At 47.0% G+C, this 23503-nt stretch overlaps 2 protein-coding genes across 7 annotated transcripts; one reads left to right on the forward strand and one right to left on the reverse strand.

Annotated features, from left to right (window-relative positions):
• firrm (fignl1 interacting regulator of recombination and mitosis) lies at window positions 1-15601 on the forward strand. 6 transcript variants are annotated; one of them, XM_077017383.1, is made up of 25 exons: window positions 1-19; window positions 741-857; window positions 963-1003; window positions 1127-1215; window positions 1300-1404; window positions 1685-1825; window positions 2069-2231; window positions 2389-2473; window positions 3382-3520; window positions 3979-4068; window positions 4153-4217; window positions 4870-5018; window positions 6097-6223; window positions 6961-7147; window positions 7485-7567; window positions 8212-8263; window positions 8566-8655; window positions 8802-8987; window positions 10300-10416; window positions 10593-10688; window positions 11114-11227; window positions 12026-12130; window positions 12350-12430; window positions 12683-12808; window positions 15223-15601. In XM_077017383.1, the coding sequence occupies exons 1-25, from the start codon at window positions 9-11 to the stop codon at window positions 15460-15462; spliced, it is 2799 nt and encodes a 932-aa protein (XP_076873498.1). In that variant the 5' UTR covers window positions 1-8; the 3' UTR covers window positions 15463-15601. The 6 variants fall into 6 exon arrangements, with proteins under 6 accessions (XP_076873498.1, XP_076873499.1, XP_076873501.1 ...); XM_077017384.1 differs by having other exon boundaries at window positions 3382-3508; XM_077017386.1 differs by lacking the exon at window positions 1-19 and adding an exon at window positions 421-439.
• A 118-nt stretch (window positions 15602-15719) lies between these two features.
• On the reverse strand, window positions 15720-22949 carry scyl3 (SCY1-like, kinase-like 3). Its single transcript, XM_077017389.1, has 14 exons — window positions 22717-22949; window positions 21777-21999; window positions 20936-21121; window positions 20721-20834; window positions 20445-20501; window positions 20262-20364; window positions 19861-19972; window positions 19619-19696; window positions 19282-19421; window positions 18937-19124; window positions 18402-18573; window positions 18075-18245; window positions 17146-17879; window positions 15720-16659 (listed from the first exon to the last, which is right to left on the reverse strand). Exons 2-14 carry the CDS (start codon window positions 21939-21941, stop codon window positions 16597-16599), a joined length of 2283 nt encoding a protein of 760 aa, XP_076873504.1. The 5' UTR covers window positions 21942-21999; window positions 22717-22949; the 3' UTR covers window positions 15720-16596.
• Window positions 22950-23503: the final 554 nt, after the last annotated feature.

Here is a 23503-nt window from a genome sequence, read left to right on the forward strand (position 1 = left end):
ACATAGATATGGATCGGAGGTAAATAAACTAGATTTATTTTTCTCGCCGTGTGAAATCGGAAGTGTGGCGTGTGAAGACGGTCAAATGCGTGTCACACGCTCAATGCGTGAGACTTGAGAGCCCTGCTCTAAAGAACCGCGGCAGAAATCACCCACGTAACTTTCTGAGAGTCAACACGCGAGCTAATGACGTATTTGCTCAGGGAGGATGCGCGCGCGAAATGTTGAGCTATACCATTTTCTCCCCAAATGAAACGTATTAACAGATAACATGTCAGAGCACACAACTACAATTACATTAAATTGGCCTTTTCATTTATATCTCTTGCACTATGCAATGCTATATATACGGGCGATTTTGATCGCTTTAATAAACTGTCCGTCACAAATACCCCTTCACAACAGACAAATGAAATCGTCCGTGTTTCGGACAGACGAGGTAAATTCAAAACGGGGACATGATCTTTCCCGGTTTTACATTAAAGTTTCTTTGGTAACATATATTTCATTCTTTATTTGTCTGGTTGGTAAGTGTACTACGTTTCGCTAACTATCTAGCTAACGCTTTATAAAAGAACGCGAGAACTGGCTAGTTGTTAAATACGCGTAAATAAGTGTGGTTAACTACTAACGTTAGCGTGTTAGCTGTCCCAGCTAACTGCTGGACTACGGACCTTTAAACGTGTCGTTGGTGTTTCTTGTTTCTCCTCAAACCGACGTTTCTCGTTGACCGACTGCAGTGATTTCTCACCGCGCAGCTGCTTAGAAATGTCTCAGGCCACCCTGGTGGAGGAGGTCGTTGGCTGGAGCCCGGAGACGTGTCGCCAGGAGCTCAAAGTGGTCCTGCCCAAGCTGGTCATATCCTCTCACGGCTCTCTGTTGTCAGAACAGAACCAAAACTGATGTGTGGTTGTTTTAGTTTTAGTTTGTACCGTCCTGAACCCACTCCTTGACTCCTTACACTCCGTGCATGAGAAGACCAGTAGCCGGGAGGAAAACCTCAGTACGTTCTGTCATTAAACGCTCAAACTGAGCCACTGGTTACATATATCGCTTATTGACCTGTATGGGTTTAATATTTGTAATGTCATAGTGTATAATGCACGTTGTTGGTTTGTGTTCGCAGACGTTTTGCGTATTATCGTAGACATGTTCCTTCCTCACCTCCCCTTGTCCGAAGTGGAAGATAAATGTTTCTCCAAAGTCCTGCCAAAGGTACGACGTGCCACTGCAACAGGTGTATTAAAGATACCTGGTTTAATCATTCCATAGACATTTATCAGTCCTCAATGATAACAGGTGGTGGAGATGTTTAACAGCCTTTTGGAAGAGCTCACCAAGCAGATAGGAGGACTTTCTAGCCAGAATACAGAGCTGCAAGCCTTCCTCAGGAATATTCTGCAGGTGCACCACCAATCTTCTGCCTGGCTTACTGCGTACCATTTTAGAGAAATGTATAAAACCTGTCTCATCAAACAATGGCGTTCATTCATGATCAGCAATAATCATGTTCACATATGTGCAGTATAGGGAGTAGTATTCTGGGAAGTGGTTGCAAAACTCATTAAAACAGCATCACACTCGCATCTCTGCCAGTGCAGAGAGCATCATGCCGACGTGTAGGTGCCACTGAAGGTGTTGTCACATTGAGTTGTTAAAGTGCAGTTATGTTGTGCTGGTCCAGATGATGGTGCAGACTGTGGAGGTTCTCTCCGCATGCGTGCGTCACGTGTGCTCCTCCGAGGAGCTGCTCTCCCTGGTCTCCATCCGCTCCCTGCCCCCCTCTGTCCTCCACGTCCTTAAGGAGACATTCCTGCACTGCAAGGTAAGCCCTTGGCACACCTGCATCACAGTGTTTAATAGAAAACACTGTAACTCATTATTATAAACATGCCCCTATGTATAGCTATGTATGTAGAATTTTTCATAATCAAAATATTACCTATAGTAGCTACAAATCGTCTAAATGATGGTCAGTAAATCTCTGTTGATCTATATTTCGTGGTCTGCAGGTAATGCCTGATGGCTAAGTTGTAAGGTATGATGGTTGTGTGGCTGATGTGTGCAGGAGAGTGAGGTCATGTACAGTGGGAAGCTGTCGCTGGTGGGCGACCTGCTGCAGACCCTGTTCAAAGAGGCGTACTCGCTGCAGAAGCTCCTCATGGAGGTGCTGGAGAAGAGCAGCTTGGAGAGCAGCGCCTCTGAAGAGGAGGTCGTCACCATAGTGATGGGTGTGTGACGGGAGGGAAGCTCAGGACTCCACCATTTGTGTTACTGGAGTGACACTGTAATAAGTTGATCCAAGCATGGATGTTGGTGAAGGATTGTGGATGTTGGCGAAGGAATGTGGATGTTGTTGACGGTGGCATTTTTTGTTTTAATGTGCAGTGATTCACAGTCTCCTGGACATGTGCTCAGTCATATCCAGTCTGGACATCGCCCTTCATGCCAACACATGGAAATTCATCATCAAGTGAGTGAAACAGTCTCAACTGTTAATTACCTATTTTTTAATTTCTATTATTGTTTAGTTTGGACTATAGTGCCAGACTCTCACACTAGCACTAATTCATGGTCTGTTTTGCGCTGTAGTACCTAATCTTTACTACGGCTGTGTTGGGCCGCTCCAGACTGGGGAGTTTCTTTTTCCATTAGTGTTTGAAAGTGTTGGCTCCTTTATGTCGAACCAGTCAGCGAATGTTTGAGTTATTGAGCTATCTGTGCTGAGAAATCTATTGAGCATGTTTGTAAGACTGGAAGGGTTAATGTCCATACTCAGAACACTAGACTGGAAGGGTTGATGTCCATACTCAGAACACTAGACTGGAAGGGTTGATGTCCATACTCAGAACACTAGACTGGAAGGGTTGATGTCCATACTCAGAACACTAGACTGGAAGGGTTGATGTCCATACTCAGAACACTAGACTGGAAGGGTTGATGTCCATACTCAGAACACTAGACTGGAAGGGTTGATGTCCATACTCAGAACACTAGACTGGAAGGGTTGATGTCCATACTCAGAACACTAGACTGGAAGGGTTGATGTCCATACTCAGAACACTAGACTGGAAGGGTTGATGTCCATACTCAGAACACTAGACTGGAAGGGTTGATGTCCATACTCAGAACACTAGACTGGAAGGGTTGATGTCCATACTCAGAACACTAGACTGGAAGGGTTGATGTCCATACTCAGAACACTAGACTGGAAGGGTTGATGTCCATACTCAGAACACTAGACTGGAAGGGTTGATGTCCATACTCAGAACACTAGACTGGAAGGGTTGATGTCCATACTCAGAACACTAGACTGGAAGGGTTGATGTCCATACTCAGAACACTGTACTGGTTATGATTCAGTGACCTCTTTGCTTGCAGACAGAGTGTGAAGTATCAGTCCCTGGTAGAGGAGCACTTACGGCACAATGACATCACTTCTGCTTTGTGTGAGGACCTGCTCGTGTCTGTGCGTGGCTCTATGGAGTTGGCAGCTCAGGTTCAGCAGGTGCGTGGGCAGGTGCGTGAACCGTTCTTTTTACTCGTCATAAATCTTTGGGACAGATAATTTTGGGAATTATTCTTCACATTATGAAACAAACATTCTGACATCTAGTGGTCTGGATGTATCGGAGCCTGAGCCTGCAGGTTTTCGTTCCATCCAAGATCACCTAATAGATCAGCTGTTAGATCAGGTTAAGATGACCTGCCTTCACTCCCTAACCCCGCCCTCGCTCCCTAACCCCGCCCTCGCTCCCTAACCCCGCCCTCACTCCCTAACCCCGCCCTTGCTCCCTAACTCCGCCCTCACACAGGCCCTTTGCAGATGACCAACTCCTGGCCTAAATGACAACAAAAGTACACACTGCACATGCAAATATATACAGACTATCCAGTGGTATTATACAAACTACAGTGAAGGTTGGCTGTCCTGTTAGACAGTTATTACAACGTCTTCTCTCTTATAATTCTCTAAAGGAAACGATGCATTGCCCTGAATACAAGCTTTTTCAGAAGACCACCAAGATGTGTAGGTTTTTTACCAACACATTAGTCCACTACATAAAGGTACCTACAGACAGACAAACATTTTATCACATTGACTTAAAAAACGTGCTGTTGTGGTAATGTGTTGGATTCTTTCTTTGGCAGGAGTTTAAACCATTCCTTTCCAAGTCCTGTAGTCATTTTTATCAGATCTACCTTCAAATCCTCAGGTAAACCAGGTGCATCATAGAATAATACTCTGTGCTGTGGTAATATTGCTACAGGCTGCAAAATATGATATGCAGAATATTATTATTATTAATGTGTAATAATAAACACACATTCTTGATGTAGGTGTGATGTGTTCATATGTCTACTACACTTTAGTACAACTCGGAACACCTCATGTTTTTATATATTTGCAAAATATTAGCGACTGTACAAGGTTGCTGTTTAACACGGTGCTCTCAACACACTTTTGATTCACAACGGTGAACTTATTACAGCAACCTTGCACCCGTTCTGTGAAAGCGTAGTTTAGACACATACTGTGAAAGCGTAGTTTAGACACATACTGTGAAAGCGTAGTTTAGACACATACTGTGAAAGCGTAGTTTAGACACATACTGTGAAAGCGTAGTTTAGACACATACTGTGAAAGCGTAGTTTAGACACATACTGTGATTTTAATAAAAGGATTTTACGTCCTAGTAGAGTATTACAAAAGACAGTTTTGCAGTAACTAATCAGTGATATTTCTGGTGGTTTCTCTCTCTTCTCTCTCTTCCTATCTCCTGTCTGTCTCTCTTTGAATATGGTGTGATCTCTCATGCCTGTCTCTCAATGACTGCCCCCCCCTCCCACCACTCTCTCTCCCTCTAGTAAATTTCCCCCGAGCCTCTCCGCCCCAGCTCTGCCCCCTGCCCTGGCCCAGGAGCTGAGTGGAGCCGTGTTGGTCTCCATGGATGCCATGTTGAGTCAGCTTCTCTCCCTCCGGTCTTTTGCTGAGTGTGCTCTGGCGCCGGCCCCCAGTGAGTCCACATCACTCCAGCTGCCCCTCAGCTGCCCCTCGCCGACACCCCCTGTTACTGCTGTAGTTCCACCAGCTTCAGGAAACATGGAGTATGCCAGTGAATATTTGCTGATGGTCATACATACTTTCTTAGACGGAAGTGTTTGGAGGGTCTGATTCATTTGATTCTATTTCCTCTCAGGGAAAACAAGTTTATGTAATGTAAGTGTGTGCAGACAGATTTTATTTGTGTGCATGTGTGAGGGGAAATGATTTGGAAAGACTGATGTCTTGAACCCTAGTGCTCTTGAGTGCTGAGTTTGTGTCCTTTTCAGCGGGTTTATAATCGGGACACTGTAGCTACACAGTAGGTCATCGTGTAGGAGGTGAGTGTGTGTGTAGGTCATCGTGTAGGAGGCAAGTGTGTGTGTAGGTCATCGTCAAATATGTTCCCTCAGGCAGATTCGTGGGAGCAATCTCTGCTGTGTTCACATCTTTGGGAATCCAAGGTGCTGCTTGGCCCTCACTGCGGTCGTATCTGAGTTATGCAGAGAACTCCCCTTGTTTTACTAAAGCCCCCCATCTTTGTGCTAACTCAGCGCAATCCAAAGTTCTGGTTCTGCACCTAAGATAACACACTTCCCAGGGTCGTCTCCTCGGGTCGGCTTGGGGACACGGTGGTGTGATGAGTTAGTGGTGTGCACACTGGGAGACCGAAGGAGAGGGCTAACGTGGAGGCGCTCGGACACGCTGGTCTATAACTGCCACACAGTTGCCATTTAGGATAACGCACAAAATTGAAGAAAGGTTTACGTTCTTTAGCCATGACTCTAATCCCCGTTTTTTGTGTTGGAATACGTGTAGATGGTGTCCTGGCTTTTGTGAGGATGGGGCCACAGTGGTGTCCTAACCCTGGATGGTGTTTGTGTTTGTGAGGATGGGGCCACAGTGGTGTCCTAACCCTGGATGGTGTTTGTGTTTGTGAGGATGGGGCCACAGTGGTGTCCTAACCCTGGATGGTGTTTGTGTTTGTGAGGATGGGGCCACAGTGGTGTCCTAACCCTGGATGGTGTTTGTGTTTGTGTGGGTGTGTGTAGCGTGCGGACCCCTCCCTCTGCCCCACTGCCTGCTGCTGGTCACCGTGCTGGGGAAGCTGTCCTCCCTGCCAGAAGAGGCGCTGCGTCTGTGGTGTGATGGCAGTCAGTTCTCAGAGGAAACACCCAGGTGTGCCATCTTGAACATTTTTGTTTTTGCTTTGCTTTGTTTGTTTTGGTTTTGTCTTTACAATCGCTTTCTCGTCGGGGAGGGGTCACATGCAGGCCACGCCCCATCCAGTTTGGTAACAGTTGTATAATGGGACATGGAGATCACGTGGGAGGTGTGGCTGCGTGAGATATCTAGATCAACGTGGGAGGTGTGGCCGCATGAGATATCTAGATCATGTGGGAGGTGTGGCTGCGTGAGATATCTAGATCACGTGGGAGGTGTGGCTGCATGAGATATCTAGATCACGTGGGAGGTGTGGCTGCGTGAGATATCTAGATCACGTGGGAGGTGTGGCTGCGTGAGATATCTAGATCACGTGGGAGGTGTGGCCGCGTGAGATATCTAGATCACGTGAGAGGTGTGGCCGCATGAGATATCTAGATCATGTGGGAGGTGTGGCTGCGTGAGATATCTAGATCACGTGGGAGGTGTGGCTGCATGAGATATCTAGATCACGTGGGAGGTGTGGCTGCGTGAGATATCTAGATCACGTGAGAGGTGTGGCCGCATGAGATATCTAGATCATGTGGGAGGTGTGGCCGCGTGAGATATCTAGATCACGTGGGAGGTGTGGCCGCGTGAGATATCTAGATCATGTGGGAGGTGTGGCCGCGTGAGATATCTAGATCACGTGGGAGGTGTGGCTGCGTGAGATATCTAGATCACGTGGGATCAGCCTGTTTTCTCCCTTGCAGGCTGTCCGTGTTTGAGGCGACGTTCCTGAGCTTTCGCCAGTGCCGTGTGGAGCGGGCCGTGCCCGTCTTGTTGCCAGGGGTGATGCTGCACGGCCAGGCGCAGGGTGATGTCAGCCTTCACCAGCACGTGTGTGTGCACCTGTGTGCCTGCATCGCAGCGCTGCCTGCTCACCACTTCCCCCTGCTGGTCAGTACACTGCACCGCACACTTATTTATTTATTTATTTATTTATTGTTCTACTTGCGGTACTAGACATCTAAGCCAGGTTTCCCAGTTCAGACATCAGTCAGCGTCTTGGTTTTATGCAACATCCTCTCACACCTGGCCCAGCTAAGCCCTGCTCAATCAAACCCAAGGCTTTGACCTGACTGGTGTCTGATTTGGTGGTCAGCTGTTAACTGATCTCCAGGGGCAGAAATGGTGTATGTGGGTCAGCTGAGCAGCTCAGCACATTGACCAGGGTCATTTGGCTTTAGAAACCTGATCTCTTTCACACAGTAACACATGTGTTCTTGTGGTCCAGGAGCGGGCCCTGTTTGCTTCCCTGCTTCAGTCCGATACCCAGACTGCCGTCTTGGCCTCAGATGTCTGGTGCTTTCTGGCTCGGTGAGTGTGTGCACATCCCCAGCACTGACCACCACGATCCCATCACACTCAACTGGGAGCAAACTCATGGCTCCAAGGGTCTTTCCACATTTATGTGTGAAGTTTTGCATTCTGTTTGAAAGTTTCCACTGTGACTGATATCACTGAAATGTAAACCAAGAAACAGTGTTGTGGTTGCACAGATGCCAGCAGACAGACAGCAGGTCCAATTCAGCAAGACAATGGCTTTAAAGCTACTGTGGTTGATTATGATGTTCTTGATAACTTCCACAAGCTACCATAGCTGTCCAGCCCTCTCATCAGTGCTACACGCAGCATTCTAACCCCACCCTGTCCCAGAAATCTCCACCCTACAAAGCCCCAGGGGGTAGCTGCAGGCTGTAGGCTATATGCTGCAGGCACAGCAAAAAGGATCAAGACAAGGAAAGCTGCCTCTGCATAGAGAGGCTGATGTTTAATGCCACCTCAACCAGGCCTTCCTGCTATAAGAACTGTAGCCCCAGAGGCCATTGCTGTACCATAGATGTGAATAGATATATAAGTGCTCAGTCTGTGCTGATTTGTACATGGGCCAGTTAAAAGACCTACAGTTCATTGCTTAAATATTCTTGTGTTCTCTCTCTCTCTCTCTCGTCCTTGTTCAGGTTTGGCACGGCTGAGATCTGTTTTCACCACGTGCTCCTCACTGCTCACCTGGTGAATATGACCTTTTTATTGGTGCTTATGGGTGTTTGGGAGATTGACATGGGGGTAGGCGTTGATCCTGCTTGTCAGCTGTGCAGAAATTAACATTAAAGAATACCCAGAAATACAAATTTGTTAACACCAGGTCTTAATATTATATTATTATTTTAATATTCATATTAATATTCTATTCAATAAAAACTTTTTTTTTTAACGCTCTAGTGGTGATTTTTAAATGTTTCCTGTGTGTGTGTGTGTGTGTGTGTGTGTGTGTGTGTGTGTGTGTGTGTGTGTGTGTGTGTGTGTGAGTATAGATAAAGTCATGTCGCAGTGAGGGTTATTTGAAGTCCCACCTTGGCCTGCTGCTCCGACGCCTGCTCTTCCTCATGTCTTCACACCACCAGGTCAGAGTCACACACACACACCGAAATATCCTGTTCAGTTTGCCCCTGGCAGTGACCTGTTGTCAAAATCAAGACACTTTTTGATTCAAGGACTCATTTGCTTTATCTCCAGCACCTATTGTGTGTGTGTGTGTGTGTTTCCTCAGTTGGAGTTTGTGGAGCGCTTCACACCATCCCGGTCTGAAAACCTGTGTGTGTGGCGTGCAGCTCTGCTCAGAAGTCTTTGCTTGGAGGCACGCGTATGTGTAGAGCGAGAAGTGCTCAGCAGCGCCACCTCTGCCCTGGACGCCTGGGGTACTGCAGGCTACAAGCTGCACTCCATGGACACACTGGTGAGCTGACCTGATCTGTGAGGGCAAGCTGACTGCGTGGGGCTTCCCACCTCATATTGTGTTTCCAGTCATGAATTTTTGGGCGAATTTCCTTGGTATCAGATGTTTTTGCTCGGCAGTTGACAAAATGTTGTGGGCTGAATCTTCACTTGTATTCACGGATTAATCACTTCTTAGTCAGCCAGAGTGACTGTTATCAGTGTTATTGATATAGTTGCCTGGGAGTGTAGAGGTGGAGTGGAGGTCATTCCTGTACATCTGCAGTGTGGTGGGCGGACGCTGGGTTTGTGTTCTCGTCTGGTGAGCTACTCGGGGTCTTAAGCACGATGGCTGATGCCATGGCCACTAAGCCAAGGTTTCTGTATTCTGTCCCCTTTCCAAACTAACCCTTGATAAGCAGGGACAAAGAAAACACAAACCACACCCACAATATTTCCTTTATAAAACAGTGCTTGATTTAATGGGTCTGACCATGATGTCTTCACTGCCTTTTTGACCACTTTTAGATTAGGAGTTCTATTGAATTAGCAGAAGGACTTCTTTCCGTTTGACGTAGTGGTGGCTGATAATGCACATAGTGAAACAGCCTTCATCATTTATATTTAAACAATGCATTTACATGTGAGCAGAAAATAACTCCCCTGCTTCCATTTGGTCACACACAAACCCCCACAGTTGCTTTAGACCTTTTCATTGCCATAAACACAGAAAGGATCCTCTGTAAAGACAGGGCAGTCTGTAAACACAGAAGTCTATATAAAACCGTATATGGTTCCCAGATTAAGTGGTTAATTTTTTCATGAACAAGTTCTTATTTTTAGCTAGTTGCATGTCATCACCTCGCCTGTCCATAAGGTCTTTTCCCAGGTGTCTTTTGTGATATTGGTAAGCTCCGACACATTGGTGGTCAGCATGTGGTGGTGAAGGGGAGGTGTTGAGTTCCTCAGTCATGACGTGGTCTCCTGGGCTCTTTAAGGTCAGACGCTGTTGCTGAACTCACCCGTGGATTTCTGCTCTGCACCATAACAAGCGGTTCATATTGACAGGCCTAATGTTTTGCTCATGTTTCTGGCCGTGGTCATTTTCTGCCTTGTGGTGTTTTGTTTTGGCATTTCTTTGGCCACTATTTTGAGAGACAACCCCAGTGTCTTTGGAAAGGTCACAAGCAACAATTCGCTCTTAACCTTTAAAGGCTTTTAAATAATGCTTGACCTTTAGAAAGCTTAAAACATGGCATAAAAGAAAGAAACTTGGCTTAAAAGACAAGACACAGTATTGTCCCTTCCCTCTCTCTCCCTCCGTCTGGGTTCAGAATGAGGTGCTGTGTTGTGTGCTGGAGGTGGTCCGATTAGACCCTCTGCAGCCTGAAACTGAGGCTTCTACACTGAAGATTATTCACCAGCTGTGGAGTCGTATGAGTGCCGGGCAGGTGAGAGAGACCTCCACACCACACTACCTGTGCTAGCCAGGTGAGAGAGACCACCACACTACCTGCGCTAGCCAGGTGAGACCACCACACCACACTACCTGTGCTAGCCAGGTGAGAGAGACCACCACACCACACTACCTGTGGTGAGCTCTGATTGTGGTGTCTCCTTGGCTTAGGTTCAGGCCCACCCTTCTCTTCAGGGGACCCTGAGGGTGCTTCTGTCCGTCTCTGCCATCTTGATTAAAAACATCAAAGCATGCACCATTGCTCAGGTAACGTGCGTTCTCTCGGTTGTCCCATCCTCTCTCCATCCCAGCTGTCTAGTCATCGATCGCTTTTCCTTCCCCTGTAACTGTTGCTTTATCAGTATGGAGAGTGTAACAGATCTACAAGGAAGAATGTTCCACTGTCATTTCTCTGCTGTTTGCTAATGTGTATTTGTAAGGCAAGGCAACTTTATTTATATAGCACCTTTCATACACACTGGCAATCCAAATTGATTTACACAAGAAAATAAGAAGCTTATTACGACCTGAGGTCTATCACATTAGGAAGGTCATTGCCAACAATATATAATACATAGAAATTAAAATAAGATTTTAAAGGAATAAAATAGAAATGAAAAATTAAATAATGAATTCAAAGAGGCGTATTGTAGCCGTTTTCTGTGCCATTTGCTATTGTGGTGTATTTGTAGGCATTTTCTTGTCTAAGTGGCCTGGATCTACACGCGCTTCCTGACGACCTGCTCCTGGCTGCTCTAGAGTTCCTGTCCTCCATGGGGAAAGTGTTCATTCCCTCTGACATCCAGGTAGGGTTGGTTCTGTGGGCCACAGGGTTTGCCCTTCTCTGTCTGTCTGTCTGTCTCTGTTTGCCTTGGCTGTGTGTGCTCAGTTATGTTTCTCCACATGATGCCTTGAGTCAAAAGATGTATTATTATTTATTTTAAATTTATCTCCACAAACCACGTAACTTTTGACTGCGACATACCACCATATCAGATCAAAGGACCTGCGTACACAGGCTTGGTGGGATTGTAATTTCTTTTTGCATAATTTATTTCAGGAAACAACCAAATACCTCAGAAAAGAATTAGTCTCTAGTTATCTTATGTTTTATTATGTATACATGTTTATTTTTAATAGTAATCATCAAGTATGGATTGTAGAACAATGATGAAAGAAGGCAGTGATATGACTAATGTCATTGGGATTTAGGGTGGTGGGATCACCAGAATCTTCCACTCCACTAATATAACTGCACCTTCTATTACTGAACTATGGCTGAACACATTAGTGCTTTGATCCTGACAATATAATCTAGTGAGAAGCCACATACGACATGTGAAGTATGAGAGAGGGTAGATATGTCGGCCAACAGAATAACCTTTGTGTGCACATATCTTCACGTGCTACCTGAACCCCCTCTGCAAAGAGCTTACAATAAAATACAAATGACCAAGTCTGGGTTTTCACTGGTTACTGGAGTAATCTCTTTATTTTTGAGTATCTCTCTCCCCCCTTTTCTGTGTATGGAATATCGGTGTCTTTGTCTGGAATCGTCACCTGTCTGCTGTCTTGCTCCTCCTCCCTCTGTGTGCCGTGTGTAGTCTCAGGTGCTGCCCAGTATCGGTGGTCTGTTTGGGGTTCTCCTGGCCCACCCGTCCTGGCTGCTCCGACAACACGCACTGGAGGCCTTTGCCACCTTCGCTGAGGTCAGCACCCCCACCTCCACCCAACGACCTTCACGCACGCCACAACCTTATCATAAGAGCACGATAACAGAACACCAGACAAGCCACGCTCTATGTCAGAGCCAGTTACAAATAACTGAGCTAGAAACATTTTAGTATTTTTGCATTCTTCCAAGGATACCACCCCCCTCTTATTTGTGTTCAACCCTGATGTTAAGATGTGTTTTCCTTCATCTAAAGGTCACCAGTCACGAGGAGGTCATCTCTCAAAGCCTGGTGTCAGAGGAGACCAAAGACAAAGTGGTGAACTTCCTCAGCAAGGTGCGTCACATGCCATAAGCCGACCTCCGGCCTGACGGGGTTGTGGTTGGTGTGTGTGAGTGATGATGTCTGTGTGCAGACCGTGGCAGGACGGGGTTGTGGTTGGTGTGTGTGAGTGACGATGTCTTGTGTGCAGACCGTGGCAGGACGGGGTTGTGGTTGGTGTGTGTGTGAGTGATGGTGGCTGTGTGCAGACCGTGGCAGGACGGGGTTGTGGTTGGTGTGTGTGTGAGTGATGGTGGCTGTGTGCAGACCGTGGCAGGACTGGAGAGCCGGGAGGCCCGTGTGGAGAGGCTGAGAACGGAGGCCATGCTGACAGAACGACACAGCCACACCCTGGAGAGAGCAGCGCACACACCTGTACACACACCTCAAGAGGTGAGATGTGTGTACTAGTGTTGTCAAAAAAATCGATATATCGATACGTATCGATACTGAACATTCTGAAACGGTACAATACTCGTTTCCCTTAAGTATCGATTCTTTTTACATAAAATGCACTTTCGTTTGACCCACCCAAGCTGCCGTAATGCACAGGACAGTTTGTAATGCTAATATGGCAGCTAAAGCAAACGCAGTGCTGTTGGATTCGAAGCAGATACAGATGGAAAACCGAAGGATATGAACAAGCCCGTTTGCAAGCGGTGCTTTTGGAACATTTCAACGAAGGGCGCTAAAGCCTGGTTGAGTGACCATAGCGCTCGACTCCGCCCACCTCGCGCGAACCTCTGCGAGCGGTGGAGGCGTTTATACTTTCCGCTTTGCAGTGTTGTCCGAAACTATATGTGGTAGTATAAAAGAAACACCCCTCAAAACAGGGGAATGCACACTTACCTGACGAATTTTAATGCTGCTTTGTGTTTCAGGTTTGAAAAGTGCTGCAATTTAGGCTAAAGTACTTGAAATGTTGAATGTTGAAACTACTTCGTTTCACAACAAATATCTGTCTGACTGAACAGTTTTCTTGTATTACATTAACAAATACGAGCCTCTTGTAATTCCAGGATGAAACATGAGAGAACGTGAAGACGTTAAGATTGGGCGTTTTGAAAATAAACAACCATTAAATAATGTGATTAAAAGCGCATTTCGAATCATTTCGAGTATATGTATAAATATTTAACTTAATTAAGTTTAACGTGCTGGGAAATATTGGTACAAGCGCTTGAATTGAACCCTGCAAACATGACTTTGTTCATTGCGCTGAGGCGCGGCGCGTGCGAAGTGAGGTGCACGACCTCGCGTGCGCCGCGCTTCAGCGCGATGAACAAAGTCATGTTTGCAGGGTTCATACACCTTGTGGAATTCAAACACTTGTATGTCACTTTCAAGGTCCATTTCAATATTTCCCAGCACAAGCAAAGACACTTTGTCAGACGTTCAAAAGACGTCCACTGAAAAGCCAGAATGAAAGTTTTAGCGACGTCTTATTAAACGTCTATTACTGCCGTTCAGTTGCAGTTTTTGCACGTCCTGACATCCAATAAAGGTCCTAGTCAGACGTTCAGATAGAAAACTCGTCATAGACGTTCATGTTAAGTTAAAAGGTTAAGGTCCTAGTCACACTGTCAGATTTTGAACCAGTTTTGAACGTCCACCAGACATGCAAAAATGGGTCTGGACTGACCGACGTGATACAGACTTGATTTTAACGTCTTTCTGACGTCGCATGTTTGTTGGGATAAGTTAAATATTTATACATATACTCGAAATTATTCGCTTTTTTATCACATTATTTAATGGTTGTTTATTTTCAAAACGCCCAATCGTAACGTCTTCACGTTCTCTCATGTTTCATCCTGGAATTACAAGATGCTCGTATTTGTTAACACAAAAGAACCAGGGCTCTCAAGTCTCACGCATTGAGCGTGTGACACACGCATTTGACCGTCTTCACACGCTCACACGCCACACTTCCGATTTCACACGGCGAGAAAAAAAAAATCTAGTTTATTTACCTCCGATCCATATCTATGTCGCCTTCCACTGGCGATCAATCGCGATATACAAACCCCCACCCCGCTCAACAACTTACGTTCGCCACCCAACAATTAACGTTCGCCATCCCCCGTCAACAACTCTCACACTCTGACATGAATCCAAAACTTGAGAGCCCTGCAAAAGAACTGTTCAGTCAGACAGATATTTGTTGTGAAATGAAGTTACAATTTCAAGCATTTTCAAACACAAAGCAACATTCATTTGTTTGTTTATAAAAAAATTAATAAAAAGGCTTTAAAACGGAAATTAGCACCGTATCTGACTTTGGTATCGAAAATGGTATCGAATTTCAATATTTTTTTAAGTATCGTATCGAAGTTGTAATTCTTAGTATCGTGACAAGCCTAACACACACACACACACAGAGCTGGCAAAGTGCCCTGTCTGAATCCCTGAACATGTGTGTATTTTCCAGTATATTTGGGTAGATAGTGATGTAGAGGGTGCACACGGAGTGCTTGGTATCAGTTATGGAAACTCGGGAAACAATAATTCACTGGCTATACAAGATCACAAATACTGAGGTTGTCTGAGGTTTGCAGAGTAATGCCGAGATGATCCTAGTGAGTCTTAGAGCAGTGTGTTACAGACAGATGAAGTGTTTACGAAATGACGTCTGTCAGTGATTGAAATGTGCACTGATCAAGGAATTCACTGCACTACATGAGGATTAGAGTACGTCCCCCCTCTCTTCTGTAAAGGATTAGTGTGCTGTAGTTTCTCTTTCTGAGTCGTGTGGTTCTAGATGCATGTGCAGTCTGACCTCTGACCTCCCCCTCTGCCTCCACCAGCCCCTCCCAAAGCGAGCGCGCCAGGAGCCCAGCAGCGAGGAGCCCAGCAGCGAGGAGTACCAGCGCCACCTGCAGGCAGCAGAGAGCGCCCTGCGAGCACTGCAGGACATGGGGACGGCCGCCCCTCCCCCGCCGTGGGTGCTGGCCAGACTCCAGACCCTGCAGACGCTCATCGCCCACACCAGCACTGGCTCCGCCCACAGTGCCCACACCAGCACTGGCTCCTCGAGCTGCTCTTAACAAACTGCCGGGTGTTGAGGTGCAACAGGACAAAAATACTGTCCCTGGCCAGCCTTGTTTACAAGGACAAAATCCATGTTCCCTTTTGTAATATTTGTATATCTTTATTACTTTTTTGTATTAAACTTTATTACAGGAATAATTATTTGCAATCAGATCTTGCAATTTGGATCTTGTAATGTCCATATTGAGGGTGCAAGCTCTTAACCTTGCGGATAGTTAAGCCAACACACCCCGCACACACACAATTTACCACAAACCATTTTATTCCATTGACCGCTGTCAGTACAAATAAATTACATCATTCTCTTTCATTCACACATGTGCGTGCGTGCGCACGCACACACACACAGCCCCATCCCAAAATCAAGTAAACACATGTTCAAACAATATATTATATATCTTTATATTGACACTGGCTGTTTTTTGAAGGCCCGTCCTTGTAAAAGGTCAAATATGGAAGAGGTTCATGGCAACAACAACATTTATGTGTCTGAAGGTGAAACGCGAAGCAGCAGCCGGCGTTGCCATGACAATCACCCTTCATGTTTGGCAGAAGCTTCCTATGTGATTCATGTGTAGCAACGAAACTCACAGCATCAGTCATGGACAGGTGCATGCAGTCAGCCCAGCACCGTCAGAAAACCCCCCCCAAGAAGAGATATTCTTAATCCCGCTTCCTTAGAAATTAAATGACCGCTTACCAGAATGACTAATCTCTGGATTTATAACATGACTATTGTAGTGGTCTTGACCGAGATACTAGAGCACAAATATATTAGGCAAAACATGATGCGTCCAGTTCTCATTGGCTACTTTGAACACATTTCATATTTATCGATTGCCAATCTATATAAAATAGATTGCCCCAAGTTGGAAAAATGAACCCTGATATAACGGATATATCCTGCAGAAGCGGATGCCGGTTGAAGATGTTACTGGGGACAGCCGTAAACGTCCTGCTGGCGTGGGAGGTCCCGCTACAGCAGGCCTGAAGCTCCAGGCCTGTGCTGTGCCGTCGTGGTATGAACCGGCCCGTCTGCCGAGACATGAGCAGCGTTCCTGTTCGTACCACCTCGGTGAGCCCATTTGTCTCACGTGGCCTTTCATGCCGTTGCGTGTATGGGTCAGAGGTCACCAGGCATTCTCATCCTCCCAGCTGATGTCCTCACCGTCACCCCAGCCCTCTCCTTCAGCCTGAGGGAGGAAGACAACAGCGGTCAGTGCAGCCCACGAGAGGACAGAGACATGTCCACACCTCCAGGCTTAACTGCAAATGCGTCATTGAAGATACGCTGCAGTACCGGAGATGTGTACTGGACTCCTGTTAAAACAGACTGATTTTAAAATAGTGAAGCCATATAGATTAATCAAAGACCAGCTTAGAAAAGAGTATTAGTAGCTTCAAAAACCAATATGAGATTAAAACCTGCCTAACTTTGTCATCAGTGAAAAACCTGTTTACAAGTCTTCCTGTTTAACTCATTGTTACTGAATGGCTTTCTGAAATTGCAACAGAAAAGATATGCAGTTATTTTGTGTTTTGAACTGTGAACTTTGAACTGCCCATTTCCTGCCAAATGTCAAGCAGAATAAACCCCTGCTGTAATCATTTCTACCCCAAGTCTAATTCGAGGGTGTGATCACCAAGCAGGACATGGTGATCATGACAGACCTCCTCACCTCCGTCAGGTCTACTGCTGCAAACCTGGCCGTCAGTCCCAGTGTGTCTAGACTGGTGGGGGTGTGGCCAGCGTCACGCTGCGATGGAACTGCACCTGCCGCCAGGTTGCTGAGGGAACCGTTTGATTGGAAGAGCATGCTGGGAGATGACAGCTTTATGTCTGGTACCATATCAGCAAAGAAATCCAGCTCGGGGTCGGTGTACGGTCTCTTTTTCACTTTGATGGTGAACTCCTCTCCCAGCCCCAAAGCCGCCGCTCCCCTACGAGGACCTGTGGGTTTGGGCTCGGTGAGCGAACTTGGTTTGGTGAACTTGGGATCTTCTACAGTTTGGTGACAGTCAGTAAGCCACGATGCGTTCTGCTCCTCTGGAGTGGGTTTCCCAGCAGAACTCAGCTTGAGTGCTTTAGACACTCGTTCGTGTCCAGGACCGGATGTAGACCCACACTCTTCTCCAGGCTCTCTTGAGGACTTTGCGGCTAGGACGGGTGTGCGGGGCAGTTGGTCTAAGGTAACCTTAGAATCCTCAAAATCGTCCCAAGGTTCGTCCGCACCGTGGGCCGTCGCGGGCGGTGGGTCAGAGGGGCCGTGCTCATGCTGCGTGCTGGGGTGGAAAGGCTGGCTCACGTCTCCGTTGGGCATTTCATCCGCATCACCCCAGTCGGGCCACGCCTCCTCAGGTGGGCCGTTCCTCACCTCCCCTTTCACGAGTGATCCATCCATCTTGCTCATCCCTGTCACACACACACAGAGCACCTTCATCATCCTCATTACTCTTCCCTCCGCCAAAACACAAAATCACGCTGCACAAGTATTAGAAGGACAGCTGGTGTGCAGCAAGTGTTTTGTATGGAAGAAGAAGAAAAAAAAAAAAAAACCCCAAAAACCACCCCGACTCCCCCAGCCACGCCCGTCTCCCCCCGGCTTACCCGTCTGCACTGTAGCGGTGCGCAAGACAGCATCGTGGTCTCTGACTGGCTGGAGGCAGTCCAGGTTTTCCAGAACCAGCTCTCGGCCCTCAAAGGGCTTAGAAAACTGGAAAACTTTGGAGGGCTGTGATACGTGAGGAACTGGAGCACCTATGACGTGGACCGGCGAAGCTGCACACACAAAGCCAGAAGCAGATTTTGATGAACCACCATACGTTACTGCGTTAAAACACCTACAGGCCTCAGGAGAGCCAAAGAACAAGTGATGAATAAGCTTTCACACACACTGACTCCATAAATAAATGAGTTCACAGTAGAAAAACTTGCTTTCGGGGGTGACTTCTGCTGACTTAGTGAAGTTGGGCGTGGTCCGTTTGAAGACCTTCATCCTTTCCCCGCCCACAACGACCTGTGCCCCTAACAACGGAACCAGCACAGCCAAGGACTGCAGCGTCATGGCAACCAGTGTGTCGTTTGTGTCTCTCATTCCCAGCAAAACCTGCGAGACAATTTTAAATCTTTTAAATCCTGACAGGTGAACGGCTACAAATATAATGTTATTATATAATATAATAATGCTGTGAATATTCTTCAGATCCAAATCATCTGCACTAAAAGCCCTGTCAAAATACAGTGGTGCCATTAAGCAGTACAGATTATTGAGACCTCAGATTTATCCATCAGTACATATTATTGAGACCTCCAGAATTAATGAGACAAGCTCAGAATCTCAGGTGGTGTAGTCTGAGGCCTGTATAATCTCAGATTGTGTCTCATGGGTGATGTTCCTGGACTGTTCTCACTGCTTAGACATCATCACACATGAACACACATGCATGAGCGTGGACGGTATCTCCTGTACCTGAGGTAGTATGTGGCTCTTCAACTCGTCATGGGAGAAGAACTCTGCGTAGATGTGCATGTGAGAGAGGAGGACCATCCTGACATGCTCCTCGTTTCCTCTGAAGAGCTTCAGGAGCTGTGGAACCACGTACCTCCGATACATCGGCAGAGACAGCAGGAACTCATCCCCAGCCCTCTCACTAGGATCTGACAGAGGACCACCACACACAGAACATCACACATCAACAGGAGCCATCAGGACTTAACCTACTGCAATGGACCGTTCTGTGGACCACCCATGCATCAGCGTAAATGTGTGATGAAAACAGAGTAAAAGACATGGCATGTGTGAACATCTGCGTACCCTTCCTGGGATGTAGCAGGTGAGGCAGGAAGCTCCTCACAGCTGTGGGTTCAGCCAGCACCAGAGAGTTCAGCAGCTTGGGGACCAGACGGGCTCCAGTCAGCTCTTCCGGGAGGCTGTGAACTCTGTCCAGCAAAAATCTGGGAGAAGCCACACAAATCCTTAACAACGCGAGCGACCTGTATCACCTGCTTCACGCTACAATAAAATGTCCATGAGGAACGAAGAGTCTCTGGTGAGACTTTAGAGCTCATTCCTATATGGGTACACTACGGAAGACACAGTCTCACTCTGTACTCCGTTCAAAGACAGTGATGAGAGAGTGGCTAGGGCTTACTTAAAGAACTCATTCTTTTCCTCCTCCGATTTCAAAGTCAAACTCTTCAGAAAGTTCATGATGTCCAGAAAGTCATTCCTGTTGAGAAGACCAACATAAAAGTTCTGAACTGAATTTTCTGAGCAAAAATTACCACCTGCAAACAAGCAAGAAATTAGTCAGAATGTAGTTTTGAAAAATGTTTCCGAAGACCCGGAATCTTCCCATGTTCAGGCGTTACCAGGGCAACAGGAGAATCACACCTGAAAAACTCATGCGTGAGTAGACGGCTGAGCGGCAGACGATCCCTGGGGTCAGAGGTCAGCAGGCTGGCCTGCAGCGTGCATCTCAGACTCTCGGCGAGCTCCTCAGACACTGAGTCAGAGAGACAGGAAATGACATCAGCCAAACGTGCACCGGCAGACACAGAATGTGCAAGACCCTCCCTGTGAGCGCAGCCACGGAAACCGAGAGTTAGACAAGGCAGGGAGGCGGAGCCTAAGGAAGGATGTCCCGGGAGACAGATGAGGACACACTGGATAGACTAATGACTGAGCAAGATGGAAAAATCTGAGCAGAGTGTGGGGCAGTGACGGGTGTGCTCGTCGCCACTCCAAGAAAAACACGTTTATTCTGAAGAACAGCTGCTGAGAGAGTGACTAACCGTATCCATTCAGGAGAGGGATGAGGGAGCCCAGCAGCACGCCGAAGGAGAAGGCGTCACGCGCGTGGGCGTGTCTGTCGGGAAGCGTGCTGAATCCATCCAGCTACAAACAAACTGGGGTTTGTTACTAATCCTGGTCCACCAGAGCCCCACCTGTGTGTGCGGAGGGACAGTATACTGCACCTGCTCCTCGGGGGGCACCGCCGCGCTGTCTCTTACAGCCTGGACACTCGCCAGGAACTAGAGGACACACAACACACACGGTGGACAAAATCACACACCTTCACGTCCTTTAATACAGAGACTCGGACCGAAACCTCTGGATCTTGTTCAGCACAGACACAATAGTGAGGAAGATGAACACTGCGTCAGAAAGGCGGTTCAGTCCAAAGACCACTCAGCTTTCATCAGCCTCCTGGGCTCCAAACTGAAGGGTTGGTTCGTTTTATTGTCTCTCACCTCTGGTGTTGCCTCGTTAAACTTGCAAACGGTCTCCATCCCTCCCAGCTTCCAGTGTCCGTCCTCGCTGACAAACACGGAGGACATGCACACGTTGTTGTGGCTCAACGTTCCCTGAAGACACACGGGCAAACCGGCCGTGAGCAGACCGAAACGCCACCGCCGTGTTAGCGCGCGCGCTGGCTTACGCCCCCGCAGGAGACGTGGGGTCTCACCCTGTCGTGCAGGAAGACGAGGGCCTGCAGCAGGTCGTAGATGCCGGAGCAGATCTCCTGTGGGGTGAGGTCGTCCAGCAGGGGCCCCAGGGGCCGGACTCTCTCCGTCACCAGGTGAATGTCCCCGTCCTGCATGCAGCACGAGTGGAAGCGCAGCAGACTCGGGTGTCTCAGAGTCTTCAGGTGCTGCAGGCAACAGACCAAATACGAATGATACAACCACCAGCACAACACCAAAGAAACCTAAACCCGCATCAACTGGTGCTCTTAATAATAATACTGATTATTATTATAAATTACATAAACTATAATTATTTAACAAATTATAAACTTATAGAGCAGTTTTCATACTTAAAATCAGCTGATCTTTTTTAACAAAAAAATACTAAAATATAGTAGCCTACAATACATACAATTTGTTAACTTAAAACATAACATCCTCATACATACAGGATGAGATTTTGAGTATCCTGTGCCAAACCATGAGAGGTTCACACAAGGTCTCCCAGAAACCACAGCATCGCGAGCTCATCTGGAGCTCATCTGTCATCATGGACACACCTCCCTTCATCAGTTATTCACTGGGTTAAGCCCGTGACACCTCCAGAAGGTGTAGCAGAGGTGTAAACCCACACAGGCTTTCAGATGTAAACCCACACAGGCCCCTAGAGTCTAATGCAGATCCAGACATTGTTAATGCACACTCAGTAAACAGTGCTAATCTCTCTAGATTTACCCTCTGCACTGATCCTACACAGCCACTCCCTAACCTGTCTAGTTTAACGCGTGTTCGTCGTTCAAACGTCACATGTCTCACGTGCATCTTGACGGCGCAACGTACCTTGGCCGCTTTGTTCACTTTGTCTCCGTTGCCCTGCTTGTAGACGAACACGGAGGCAGACTTCCCGTCCTGGAGCAGGGCGGAGTACATGCGCAGTCCCGAGGGCAGCGTGAGCAGCGGCTCCTCCAGCACGCGACCCCGCAGCGCGCTGCTCTCCGTACCCATGCTCGCGCCGTCCGAGCAGGCGACGTCACTTCCGGGACGGAAGTCCAGTTAGCTCAGTCTGCGAGAATGATCACAAATCCTGTCATAATTCTGCTTAAAATAAACCCCCTCCGACCCAGAGACTGCTGAAGCGCGCATAAATGTCAGTGACTTTAAATCTCGTCGTGGTGAGAATTCAGGTCGGACACAAGAGTAGTAAAACACACACCAGTTACGCAAAACTAACACGGTCCAAGAAGACCTGGACACCTGCGAGAAGCGGGATGTCCGCGGGGACGTGTGTCCTCCTGTGTGTGTGTGTGTGTGTGTGTGTGTGTGTGTGTGTGTGTGTGTGTGTGAGGGGGGGGGGGGGGGGGGGGGTCACCGACTGTTTCTGCTGTCTGATCTTTCTACATCGGATCAATTACTCCAGAAACAGTCGGACAGGGAGTTCAAGTCTTTCTGGGTTAGTCAAACACAAGCAGCCGTCACCCACACATGACAGGCGGGGAGAGCAGCTGGTGGGCCGGTGTGCGGTGATCTACCTCCCCGCCGTGTCAACCACCACGAACCGTGACGAGTACGGAAGAGTTCACCATGCAGCCTTAATACAACAAACCCCTTCACCTTCTAGTTAGGGCTGCTAGGCAGGGTATAGACGCCTGACTGCATATACAACAACCCGTTTCTACTGTGCACGAACACCCGAAGACTGTATATATATATATTTATATACACTTAAAGTTGAGACAGTAAAAACATTGATAGTCCGAAGCGACACCGTCCACTCACGTACCTGCGCCGCCGCGTCTCTGCTTGGCGAGCTGGCTAAGAAAATCAGTTTATCTTTCTCACAGATCTCATTGCGGCCAAAGAAGCTAACGCTTTAAATATCTGGTTTGCATCCGAATAAATTCGTGTGGGTTTTAGACAAAGAATTTTCGAGACTACCAACCAGTTATAGTCACTGATTGTATCAAAAATATTCTTAAAAACGCGGTTCACTTCCTGTTTCCCCAATAACAAACAGAGGCTCTTCCGGTCATGGCGGGACAACCGTTGGCAAATCATTTTGTTATATGTCAAACTGTGGGTTATGTATCCCGTCAGACAGACACTTGTGTTTATGCTTGTTGGTTTCTTCTTTTTTTAATTTATTTTTTAAAAGATATATATCTAGCTAATCGGCTAGCTAGTTTGTTTTGGACATTTTATGAAGATCTGTAAACCTGCTGGTGTGACTTTGGGACTAACGATTAGACAATATTATAAGACCGACTAAAAAAATTATTTTAATTCAGAATTCTGATTTTTTTTAATTCAGAAATGTTGTTTTCAGATTAAATTTTGCATTTCATTTGGAAATCAAGGTCTCAGTCTGAAGGAAGAGTGGCGAGGCACACAATCCAAGCTGCTTGAGGTCTAGTGTGAAGTTTCCATAATCAGTGATGGTTTGGGGGAGTCATGTCACCTGCTGGTGTGACTTTGGGACTAACGATTAGACAATATTATAAGACCGACTAAAAAAATTATTTTAATTCAGAATTCTGATTTTTTTTAATTCAGAAATGTTGTTTTCAGAT

This window comes from Brachyhypopomus gauderio, chromosome 9 (assembly GCF_052324685.1).
Source record: "Brachyhypopomus gauderio isolate BG-103 chromosome 9, BGAUD_0.2, whole genome shotgun sequence".
Taxonomy (NCBI): domain Eukaryota; kingdom Metazoa; phylum Chordata; class Actinopteri; order Gymnotiformes; family Hypopomidae; genus Brachyhypopomus; species Brachyhypopomus gauderio.